This window comes from Sturnira hondurensis, unplaced genomic scaffold, assembly GCF_014824575.4.
Source record: "Sturnira hondurensis isolate 20B ecotype Veracruz unplaced genomic scaffold, ASM1482457v3 Scaffold0006437, whole genome shotgun sequence".
NCBI classification, from domain to species: Eukaryota; Metazoa; Chordata; class Mammalia; order Chiroptera; family Phyllostomidae; genus Sturnira; species Sturnira hondurensis.
This window is the reverse complement of record NW_028079068.1, coordinates 6,851,135-6,863,401: the sequence shown is the minus strand read 5'-3', so window position 1 is coordinate 6,863,401 and position 12,267 is coordinate 6,851,135. Positions and strand designations below refer to the sequence as shown.

Below are 12,267 nucleotides of genomic sequence, written 5' to 3'. Positions count from 1 at the left end.
ATTTCAAGATGCACCCACAGCACTTTTTATTTCTTCTAACGTACTGCTAATTGCTCATTATAAATAACTCTTCTCCTCATTTTATACTGCGCATTAAACTCTAATCTCTGAGAAAATGCAAGCCATCAGAACTCCTTCAACTTCCTTTCCCTAATCCTACAAATCAATTCATGCATACACGGGGCCTTCCCTCCTCCCTTCCTTCCCCCCAGTCCCCCAGAAAATGTCCGTCCTCCCTCCTGTTCAAGACTAACCACAGGCAGTCCCTCAGCAGGTCTCACTATGCGCCAAGGTGGTGCCAGGCGCTAGACTAGACCTGAGGTACTCAACAGCGAGCGAGTTGCATAAAGTGGAACAGAAGAGACAGACGATCACTAGGCCTTTAACTGGAACGTGAAGGGGGTACTCAGGTCAGACAGCCTGTGATGCAAGTACACAGAAAGCAGCATGGGCAGGGAGTCTCGCTAGGGAGGAGAGCTGCACGGGGCTGGGAAGGAGGAAGAGGAGTTAGGAAGAGGAGTGGGACAAGAGCACTCCAAGAAGAAGGAAACACATGCAGGTTTAAGGAGAAACAGAGCATACCGCCATCACACATCAAGTGGCCAACAAAGAGACAGCTGGCAACAGGGCAGAGGCCCTGGGAACCCTCGGGCTTGGAGATTTGAGTCATCCGCCCCCCAGTTCTATCATATCATCCTTTTTCATGTTCTTTATAGCACCTGGCACGACCTGATGCTTTCTTGCTTCTGGTCTGCCTTTCACACCAGAAAGCAAGGCTGTGGCTGCCCTGTCTGCTGTGATATCGCCAGAGCCTCAGTGAGCCTAGTTAACTGAATAAATAGTTCAATACATGAATGAAACAATAGGAACAAATAAAAGAATAGCTCAACCAGGAAGCTGGAGAGAGCACTTAGTGAGAGAGAAGGTAGAAAGAGAAATATGGCTTTAGATTTTGAATATCCTTCCAGTTAAGGGGTTTGAACCTGATCCTGGAGGCAGCTGGCTACTACTGGAGAGCTGTAAGCAGGGTAATGACACCACTGGACTGATAGTTTAGAAAAATCACTCTATACACAGTGTACAGAACAGATTGGACCGGGACAAGAACAGAAGCAGGAGGACCAATTAAGAAGCCATTAAGCATATGTCCACACAAAGATGAGCACAGGAATGCTCACAGCATCATCATTCACGACAGCAAGAATGGAAACAAACAAATGTCCATCTACTGGGGAATGGATAAACAAAACGTCGCATACCCATACTGTGGGACGCAATTCAGCAATAAAAAGAAATGAAGTTCTGATCTATGCTACCACAGAGAGAAACCTAAAACACAATTAAAATGAAGGGAGCCAGATACAAGAGGCCTCGTATAGTGTAACTTTATTTCTATGAACTACCAAAAAAAGGCAACTATTCAGACAGGAAGTGGAGAAGTGACTGCCGAAGGCTGGGGTGCAGGTGGGGATGACTGTGAACGGCATGCGAGCACTTCCTGGGATGACGAAGCAGTTTTAAAACTGAACTGTGGTGATGGGGACTCAATTTGGTAAATTTGTTATTAGAAAGCGTTATATACAGAAAGCACATGAATTTTGTAATATGTTAATTATACCGCGATAAAGTTGCTTTGACAAATAACTATTATGGTAATCGAGGGAGAACACGGTCTAAAGATATTTTGCATGTAACAGAGCTTACTTTCACTGAGTGCTTATCACATGCCGGGTACTTCACTGAACCAAACAGCTTCCTCGTCTGATCCTTAACAATACTGTAAGGCTCACGTGGACTCTGGCCCACAGTGTCTGTGGCGTTATGGATGAGTTAAGACAAATTCACATGGTCTACTGAGTCCTGTGGAAGGAAAGGGACCACAAAGCCACTCTCTCAAAGAGAGAGCGCCTCGGAGCACCTCAGCCACTCTCTCAAGAAAAGAGTGAGCTGACCCTTGCCTTGACAGGCTTTTATTGGCTTTAATTTGCACGGAAATACAGGGCATATATGAAAAGCTCATCAATCATTGTCAGGCAGGAATGATCAAATAAATAACATTCAAAGAACTCTGAGGGATTATTTTGAGTCAGAGTCAAATAGCTAAAGGGCCATAAAACTTTGAGGAAACAAACTCATTTCTTGCTTGGACCCTTTTCAGAAAATTGAGAGCATTCTTAGCAAAGCAGGTTTCACAGGATTTTTATGCATTCTTTCTTGGGCCTGTTCACCCTGGGGAACCCACCCTTTCCAGTACAAGGCCACACCAACCTCCAACGACCTCCTAAGCCTTGTATCAGGCTTAGGTCGAGCTGGGAAGTAAGGCAGCCAAGAGATTAGGAGACTTCTTGCAGACTGAATGAGGACTCAGGCTATGTCAAAGCTGAGGGGTGAGGGTCCATCACCCCCTTTCTCCACAGCCCCCCAGGTCCTTCCCTGAGGGACCCCTTGTGACTGTGCCTGTCTTAGGTTGTCCCTCCCTTAAGAAATCTTACTCATCACTGGCTAACCGGTCATGCACTGGGGCCCAGGTAGGGTGGAGTAAAGTGGGCAGCGCTCCTGCCAGGAAGATAAGCTTTGTCTCCTTAGTGGCTTAGGGTCCCAAGGTCTCTCACTCAGCCTTAGCCATGGGGGAATTACAGCTTCTGGAACCAGGCAGGGAGGTTCCCAACATAAGGTATTGTATTACCTCCATCAGATAGATGAGGAAACTGAAGCACAGCCAGATTTAATAACTTGCCCTGAATTTTGCAGTTCACCAGTAACGAAGCAAGGATTCAAACCCAGAAAGCTGGGTCTCCAGGTCACACTCGGGTGTTCCCTTTCATGCCAGATGCAGTGTCTGACCAGATGTGGGAGTGAAGCAGAAGTCATCAAGAACACCCAGGGTTCTGGGTAAAGTCCTCAAGGACCTTCTTCCAATTTCCTCTTCCCTAATTCACCACTCTCTGGCTTTGCAACCCAATACAACAGAGCAAGTGTTCTGGTAAAAGTCACCACTGACCAAATAAATCACCTTTTGTGTTTATATACATAGATGTCTTTTATATTTCTATTTATAAAGCACTTAACTTATTTGGCTTCCCTTTAGCATCTAACACCTGTGGTCACTCCCTCCTTCTGGAACCCCCCTTGGCTTTTCTGACACCCCACCTTCCTGGCAGTCCTAGGACTCCGGGCACACGTTATCTCTTCTGCTGGAGCCCCCTCCCCTGCCTACCTTGAAGTGCTACAGAGGCCCGCTTTCTGTCCTATGCCTTCATCTTTTCCTCATTCCAGTGCTCTTGTTGGTACTCTCATTTACTCACTTTCATTTTAACTGTTACTAATGAATGAATGAATTCTAAATCCAGTATCTGCAGCCAAGACCCATCTCCCTAAAGCCAAGCCTACACCCTGAATTGGCTCATGGACACCTGCCCTCCACACCATAGGCGTCTCAAACTGAACGTATCCACAACTGAGTTCATGTTTGCCAGAAAGTATCTTCTTCCTCTTGCCTTCCTTACCTCACGCACGAGGCCACTTCCATCCAATTTCCTAAATTGAAACACAGGACAGGCCTCGACTCCTCTCTCCTTTGTTCTCTTAGCCATGACTTCCTTAGCCCCTAAACATTTAATGAGTCCATCATATCTCCCACCGCCACATTCCCCTCGATAATCCTCCCAAAATGCAAACCTGATCTCTGGCTGGGCTTATCTAAAATCAGCACAAACACACCACCCGCCAACCCAGAACCCAGTATTTTCTCTGAAACAGGAGACTGGGTGAGATGAGCAAAAATAAAGTGTTTCTACTTCCAAGGAAGAAGGTACAAGGAGAAAGAGAACTCCGTTTAAGTTGCTGTTCTCTAAGATGTAGAGTCAGAACCACATGAGACAGAAACAATTCCAACTCTCACCTCTAGGACAGTTTTTCTCATCTTCTTCCAGATGTGTCTTACCAAATTGAATTAAAAACTCAGACCCATTTTTCTCACCTGGTCTTCCTTCCACGTAGCAAAGGTCATTTTCTGTGAAAGTCCTGCCTTTCCTTACAACTACCACAAGACACAGGCTCCAAATAATCTCCACTATTACTTGCAAGAAATTTTTCCTAAATACTTATGGGCATGGGGGTAGGGGGGCATGACAAATATAAGGTCTGTATATAAAAAAAATCCAACCATTGTTAATATAACGGGAACAGATTATGTGACATCAATGTAACCCGGCAGCCAAGCAGAGTGGACTGGAATGCACATGTATGGTTAATGACAACTTCACTGTACCAGTCCGTGGGGATGGTAGACTCCGTTGAATGAGCATGTGTACTGTGTGGCCGTCACAATCAAAATGACTGGGCCAGTACAGCAACGAATCTGCATCAAATTTTGTGTTAAGCTCGAACATTCCTAATGGATGTTTCAGAAGCCAGTAGCTATGGGCAACTGGTAATTGGCAGCTTCATCACAACAACGCACTCATTCATGCATCATGTCTCGTGTAGAGGTTTTTGGCGAAACATTAACTCACCCAGGTGACTCAGTTCTCCTTACAGCTGATTTGGCACCCTGCGACTTTTGGCTTTCCCCAAAACTAAAATCACCTTTGAAGGGGAAGAGATTTCAGACCATCAACTAGATTCAGGAAAATACAACAGGGCAGCTGATGGAAACTGAGAGACCTGTGTGAGGTCCCAAAGTGCCTACTTTGAAGGGGACTGAGGTGTCATTGTCCTATGAACAATGTTTTTTGTATCTTCTTCAATACATGTGTCTATTTTTCATATTACATGGCTGGATACCTTCTGGGTAGACCTCACATCTGATGTAATATTTAGTTTATGTTTATACTTTCTAAGTTGTATTTCCTTGTATTTATTAGTGGAAAACAAACTTCTACTGTCTTACAAAATTCAGAAAGCTTAACATGGTACAATGCCCAAGAGATTCATGGGAAGAGACCAATCATCCCCAAGTTAACTGATTACCTGGACCACATTCCTTAACGCTCCCAATGAGCGACTGGATCTGTAGCCTCTATGAACGCGCTCTCTCCAGAATCCTCAACAACACCCCACATTAAGTGATCTCTCCATTTAGAGGCTCTTGCCTGCCATGCTTCCCCAAGCACTGGTTGTGTTCCGCGTAAGTATCCTGGCTCCTGTGCATTTCAGCTCGCGGGAAATTCAACTTCAAGGCCAATGGCAGAGATTAGCTTATGCCTGGAAAGCATGATAGATATGAGTTGGAAAATGATACTCATTGAAGTTGACGATGGCTCTGGAAGCGTCCACTCATAGCTTTGACGTTTCAGATAAACTTGTGAAAGTCTGAGTAGAAGGCGTACTTGCCAAGCAGGCCCAGCAGGTGCCCAGAAAAATCTGAAGCACGTGCAACATGAATAATAATGAAAATGCTTGGTCTTTCTATCACAAGAAATTTATTTTAGACTTAGAGTGGAGGGCGAGGCAAGAGGGTAGCCTTTCATCTAACCCATAAGTTATTTCATATTCAAAGTTGGAGTCAGGTGTAAAATACACATTATTTTATGGAAATGTGGGGGAAGCTATCAACTGCTAAGGATAAAAGAAAAAAAACTCTATAAATACCATGAAAATAACACCTGGTAGGTGACAAAAAACTTCAAACTTAAAATTGTAAGTAGGTCCTTTAACTGCTAGCTGCTGAGGACCTCAGCAAGAAAAATCTGGGAAAGCAGGATTTATTAATAAACGCAGCCCAGTTACTGAAACCCTCATGTTGCTTACTAAATGTTACTCTTTGTATATTACCATAAACAAAGATGAAATTACTACCCTTATCAGTAGGACACAGAATTGGTTTTCCATCAGTGACCGAGTCTGCTGAATTGTGGTTACATTTCCATTTTTAACGAGTGATGACATGAATGTTAGACAGTTGAGCAAATTTGCAAAGTTTTCTTCAGTCAAGTTGAACTAGCCTAGCTGAAGTTTGGGCCTCATCAGCACTACGTTTCAACCGCCCGAGTGACAGCAGAAACAGTGGCTCACTCACAATACTGACCGCGGAGCTCATCCCAGCCCACGCCCCAGCGGGAGAGAAGACTGCTTCAAGCTAAGTGAAATACGAACATTAGCTGAAAACATCTAAAACCATCTGGACAAAAATCGCACAGGCAGTCAGCAGAACTCAGGACTCCCATTTCCCAGTCCACAGCTCTTAAGGTATGCCCATGGCAGCACAATACATTCTTATGTCTTATCTATTATTTTTTTAAGTTCATATAAATTTACGTACCATACCAAACGCTCTCAAAGTACTAGACACACTTTGCAAGATACTAACATACTCATACATCCCATCGAATCCTCACAAGCAGTGCTGATTACCTAAGCATCACAATTAGGCTGCATCATTCAGCTACACTGAGCATGGAAACACAGCAAGAGTGGCTTGTCCGGGGCCACGCAGCGAAGTCACAGGCAGAGCTAAGACCAGACGCAGGGCTGCGTGGTTCGGAAGCACATGCTCTTTCCACACAGAAGAGCCAAAGAATCTTAGAACGTACGACGTGAAGGGAACCCTACATAACATCTGCCTTTTATTGAAAATCTACAATGTGCTATGTGCTCTAAATACCTTACCTCACCTTACCACAATGGAGAGGTGATAGTTCGGGAGGAAGAAATATGATCAGAGAAGTGACTTGTCCAAGGCCACAGGCTGGTGGTAAATGCCTAATCTGAGATTTCAGCTGAGGCATATTTAACTCGGAGTTGGTGCTCTTTTGACCAAAACTTCGAGGAAATCTCAGTGACCCCTGAGTACTCAACAATTCGACAGCACACCATTTTTAGAGGAAACTGCCATGGGCTGAGTATGGCTATTGGAAACTGACGGTGCCACCAGGCTCACACAATTTCAGAACTAGAAGAGATTAGAGATCTTCACCACGTTCATGGCTAGGATGAACTAACATTATTAAAACATCCATACTACCCCAAGCAATCTATATATTCAACGCAACTACTATCAAGATACCAATGGTGTATTTCACAGACCTGGAACAAATACTGCAAAAATGTGCATGTAACCAGACCCCAAACGCCCACAGCAGTCTTAAGAAAGAACGAAGTTGGAGGGATCACACTCCCTGATATTAAACTATACTACTGTACAAGGCCACAGTAATCAAAACAGCACGGCATAAAAACAGACAAATTAGATCAATGAAATAGAACAGATAGCCCAGTAATAAACCTACACCTTATGGTCAATAAATATTTGAGAAAGGAGGCAAGAACAGACAATAAGGTAGTCTATTCAATATATGGTGTTGGGAAAATTAGACAGATACATGCCAAAAAATGAAATGAGACCACCTTCTTACACCATATACAAGAATAAACTCAAAATGATTAAAGACTTAAATGTTACTTGAAACTGTATAAATCCGAAAAGAAAACTTAGGCAGTAAAATTGCAGACACTTCTGGTAGCAATATTTTTGCCAACATGTCCCCAAGGGACAGGAAAACCAAGAAAAAGATAAACACATGTGATTTCATGAAGCTAAGAAGCTTCTGCACGGCAAAGGAAACCATCCGCAAAATGAAAACGGAACGCACCGAATGAGAGAACGTGTCCACCAATGATACACCCAATAAAGGGTTAATTTGCAAAGTATACAAAGAACTTATACAACTCAAGACCAGAACGACAATCCAATTAAAAAATAAGCAAAAGACCTGAATAGACACTTCTCCAAAAAGGACACACGGGTGACCAATAAACACATGAAAAAATGCTCTACGTCACTGATCACTGGAGAAATGCAAACTAAAACTACAATAGCATACCACCTCACACCTGTCAGAATGGCTGTCATCAATAAATCAACAAACAAGTGTGGCGAGGATGTGGAGAAATGGGAACCCTGGTACACTGCTGGTGGGAATGCGGACTGGTGCAACCACTGTGGAACACAGTTATGAATTTTCCTCAAAAGTTAAAAACAGAACTGCCTGTTGAATCAGTGGTCCCACCTCTGGGCACATATCCTAAGAATCCAGAAATCCACTCAAAAGACCATAAGCACCCTATGTTCCCTGCAGCATTGTTTACAATCGCCAAGGTCTGGAAGCAGCCCAAACGCCTATCAGTAGATGAATGGGAAAAAGGCCGTGGTACATTTACACAATGGTATATACTACATGGCCCTAAAAAAGTAGGAAATCTTGCCTTTCGCGATAGCATGGATGAACCTGGAGAGTATTATGGTATGTGAAATAAGCCAGTCAGAGAAAGACAAATGATCACACTTGTATGTGGAATCTAATGAACAAAATAAACTAACAAGCAAAACAGAAATACATTCAAAGAAAAAGAACAAACTGACAGCTGTCAGAGGAAAGGATTTAGGGGAGCTGGATGAAAAAAGGTGAAGGAATTAAGCAAAAACACAAACAGGGAGGGAAAAAAGGGGGAAAGGGCCTCATAGACAATATGGTGGTTACCAGAGGGAAGGGGATGGGGCGGGGTGGAGTTAATGATAATGGAAAGAGACTGGACTTGGGCTGGTGAACGAACAATAGTGTCCAGGTGCTATATCACAGAATTACACCCCTGCAACCAACATAACTGTATTATCCAATGTCACTCCCAATAGATTCCATTAAAAGTGTTTTAATTTAAAAATAAAAATAGCCCTGGCTGGTGTAGCTCAGTGGATTGAGTGCGGGCCTGTGAACCAGACAATCCAGGTTCGATTCCCAGTCAGGGCACATGCCTTGCTTGCAGGCCGGTTCCCAGCAGGGGACCCATGAGAGGCAACCACACATTGATATATCTCTCCCTCTCTCCTTCCCGTCCCCTCTAAAGATAAATAAAATAAAAAAATAAAATAATAAAAATAAAAATAATTAGAGATCTTAGTGATATACTCAGGCCCTATCATTTTGCAAATAAGGAAATTGAAGCTCAGAGAGATTGCAAATCATTCTTGAAAAAAGAATTTGCAGCAACAGGGAGAACAGTGCAAGGGCATTCCAGGTGAAGGGGAGACACTGAAGGAAAGCAAAACACAGAGGTCAAAACAAGCACCGCGAGTGCCTGAACTTTAACAATACAGATGACACCTAGTCTTTAATTTAAAAAAATAAAGAAAGAACACTTCCATTAGGGTGAGTTGCCAAAGGTCAAAAAATGTTTTAACCAAAGAAGCATGACCTTTGGCATGTTTTCAACAGAAAACTGTACTTGAAAAATAATTAAATAAATTTTTAAAAACCAGAAAAAAATGTTTTAAAAAGGTTTTAGCCAATGTTCCCATATTCATCTCATACCTATTCCTATTATCATACTTATCTTATTTAACCTTATCTAAAATTTGATAGGAATCTCTGTGGCCAGATTGTTTTAAATGAATTTGCTGTCATTGCTGTTTCTGCACTAGAGTATGTGAACTTGGACTTATACCTTTGTCTGGCCAATGTCTTCTCACCCAAAACTTACTTCACTTTTTTTAAACTTTTATTTCATTTAAACCCTCTGGTTTGAAAGACTTAAAGCCTAAACAAAAAAATAAACAAATTTGTACAGGAGACTCCATTTGCAGTTATTTTTATTTAACTCCATAGAGTACCAACTAAACCACAACAATGCAAAGTATGCAGCCTCTGATATTAAAAACATGGTGATAGCATTAATTAATATGATATAAAGAAATGCTGGCCACAGATCAAAAATTGACTTCAACAGCCTGAGTTTCTGTAAAGAAAACTTTTAACAAATTCTTCTCAAGGTAACAGGTTCAGAGTCAAAAGTTTTTAAACACCTTAAGAAGTTTTATTTACTTGTAACAAATGCCAAAAACAATTTATACATTAAACTTGCTTATGCCGGTTGTGTAATAACAGAGGAAGAAAACTAAAAACTATTTTAAAACTTTCTGAAGTCAAAGTGCTTTCATTACCAGATTCAGGCAGAGGTCCATAACGTGAGGCTCCACATGCAGGGGCAGCGGGGAGTGTGTTAATGAAGTTAGGGCTGGGATCCTGGCACCCCAGAGAAAAATCAAGTTTTCAGTTTCTGTATCAAGCACACACAGGGGGCATTTCAAAATTCTCTACCATGTCTCAGTTGGAACTGACTGCATTACTTCTACTGGCCTAAAAAACTGCGGTCCTATCTCAAGCCCTATCTGACCGGCAGGCACCAGTTCTGAAGCAACTGGGCCTAGTCCAGAAGCTGGGAGCAGCAGGCCACCGAAGAGGTGCTTGGGAAAGATGATATGTCAACTGAAAATAAAGGAGGGACAAGCTGGAAGTCCCCCGGGGCCAGAAAAGTGGGATAGTGGGGTGGGAGTGTGGGAGGGTGTGGTGGCGGAATGGACGGTATGAGAGAAAGAGTACTAAATGTCGGAGAACAGATAACGGGCTCCCTAAAGTGTCAACTCACCCCAAAAGAAGTGATGTGGGTGGTGCAAAAGCAGGGTTTGGGTCCTGAACCCAGCACGTGTAAGACAAGCCCCATTTCCCCAATGGGTACAGTAAGGCTGGAGTTCCAAATCGAGTCTCCTAACCAGTGAGAAATACAATCAACAGTAGACTGGGAGCCCCTGAATTAACCTGGCATCCCCCACCCGCCCAGCAAGGCTCAGCACTAGGCACACAAGCAGGGGACAGCTCTGAATGAATGTCACAAGTCTTGAAACTTCAAGCTTCTTTGCAGAAAACTCGGCTTCGGGCCAGACAACACTGGGGTCTGGGATGGGGGAAACCAGGCCGAGCGGGTACTGGGAAGGTCGGAGGTTTGGGGTCCCAGTCCGAGTGCTGGCCCTCCGCCCGCCCACTGTCAACTCACCCGGATGCCCTTCACCACGGTGATGTTCTCATTCTCATCCGCCTCGAAGGTGACCCGGCGGGTGCTGGAGGTCCCGCCCATGGCTTCTTCTGTCCTCGAAGGGTCCTACCGTGGACTCACGAGCACTGCAGGCCCCACGCAGGCCCCACGCGCACAAACGCGCGTGGACGTGCCCGGACGTTTGCCTTGCAGACCGGGAGCAAGGCCACGACCCCAAGAGGCAAGGAGAACCGCCGGCCCTCAGTTCCCACCTCCTCCGGTCACACTCCACAACAAAATGCCTCTGGTTGGTGGGAGGTACGAATGGCCCGCCTCCACTGAGCAGGAGCACCTGGATTGGTTGTACCAGACCCGGATGCTATGGCAACAGGTGATATTTGACGAGGTTTCCGGAGCCGCTAGGTATAGTGGGAATTGTAGTCTCGATCTGACGCCCAGAGTGCCAGAATTTACCAAAAGCTATGGACGCAAGGGGAGCATGGCATTCTGGGAATTGAGGTCTTCCCTGCTCGAAAGGCTCAACTTTCCAAATTCATTCATTCAACAAAATGCGCTTTAAAGATAGTATAGAAATTTAGGCTGATCAGTTGAAAAATACAACATCTCCAAAAGGAACTCGCAGTTTCAACAAGAGATGCACTGTCCAACTGGAGCCATTTCTAAATTTCCTTAAACAAATCCCTGAGGCAAAATTTAGTATTTCTTCATTTTAGTCTCAAACACCACCCCTCCCCCGAAAAAAAAATTCATTATATTTGGCCTATGATTTTATCTCATAAACTATGTGCTGTTTCATGTCTTTTCTGTAAAGTAAAATTTTAAATATCATGGTTTTCAAATAATGCGCAAATAATAAAACAGGGAGGATAAACTATTTGCACCAGCCGTGCAGAGCCCGCTTTTGTGTCTCCTTCCACTTTGGTTACATAACCTGTTTAGACCTGGTACTGATGAGGTAGAGAAAAGTTAAGGGAATGTTAAAGAGTGCATAGGTTAGAGGAGGGCTTACAAGTACATCAGACAAAGTGGAGGATTATCTATTTTGGAAAGTTTTTAGCTCACCTCTACATGACCAGCAAATAAATTTAAGTTATCTACATGCACTTTTTTTTTTAGTGGCCCTGGCAAGGTAGCCCAGCTGGTTGGGGCATCATTCCCATAGGCCAATGTTGTGGGTTGGATCTCCTATCAGGGCTCACACTAGAGGCAACCAATCAACCCATGAATAAGTGGAACAACGAATGGATGTCTCTCTTACCAATAAATTAAAAATAAAATTTTTTGATAACTCTTCTGTGACATGTTAATTTAGCCAAATGAGCTTAGACTTACAGAAGCACATGTATTTTCTTTAGAAATTAGGTTAATGATGCTACCGTCAACGTAAGAAACACCCATACCTGTATGAATTTTTATGACTTTATTTGTGCCAAACTGACA

The 12,267-nt window shown here is 43.5% G+C and overlaps 1 protein-coding gene across 3 annotated transcripts in view; it reads right to left on the bottom strand.

Moving 5' to 3' along the window:
• CHCHD3 (coiled-coil-helix-coiled-coil-helix domain containing 3) overlaps positions 1-11,085 on the bottom strand; it is a 268,860-nt gene extending 257,775 nt beyond the window's left edge. For all 3 annotated transcript variants that reach the window (XM_037049174.1, XM_037049175.1, XM_037049176.1), the window contains exon 1: positions 10,828-11,085. In XM_037049174.1, the coding sequence (XP_036905069.1) occupies positions 10,828-10,908 (81 nt within the window). In that variant the 5' untranslated portion in view covers positions 10,909-11,085. The remainder of the gene's footprint in view (positions 1-10,827) is intronic.
• Positions 11,086-12,267: the final 1,182 nt, after the last annotated feature.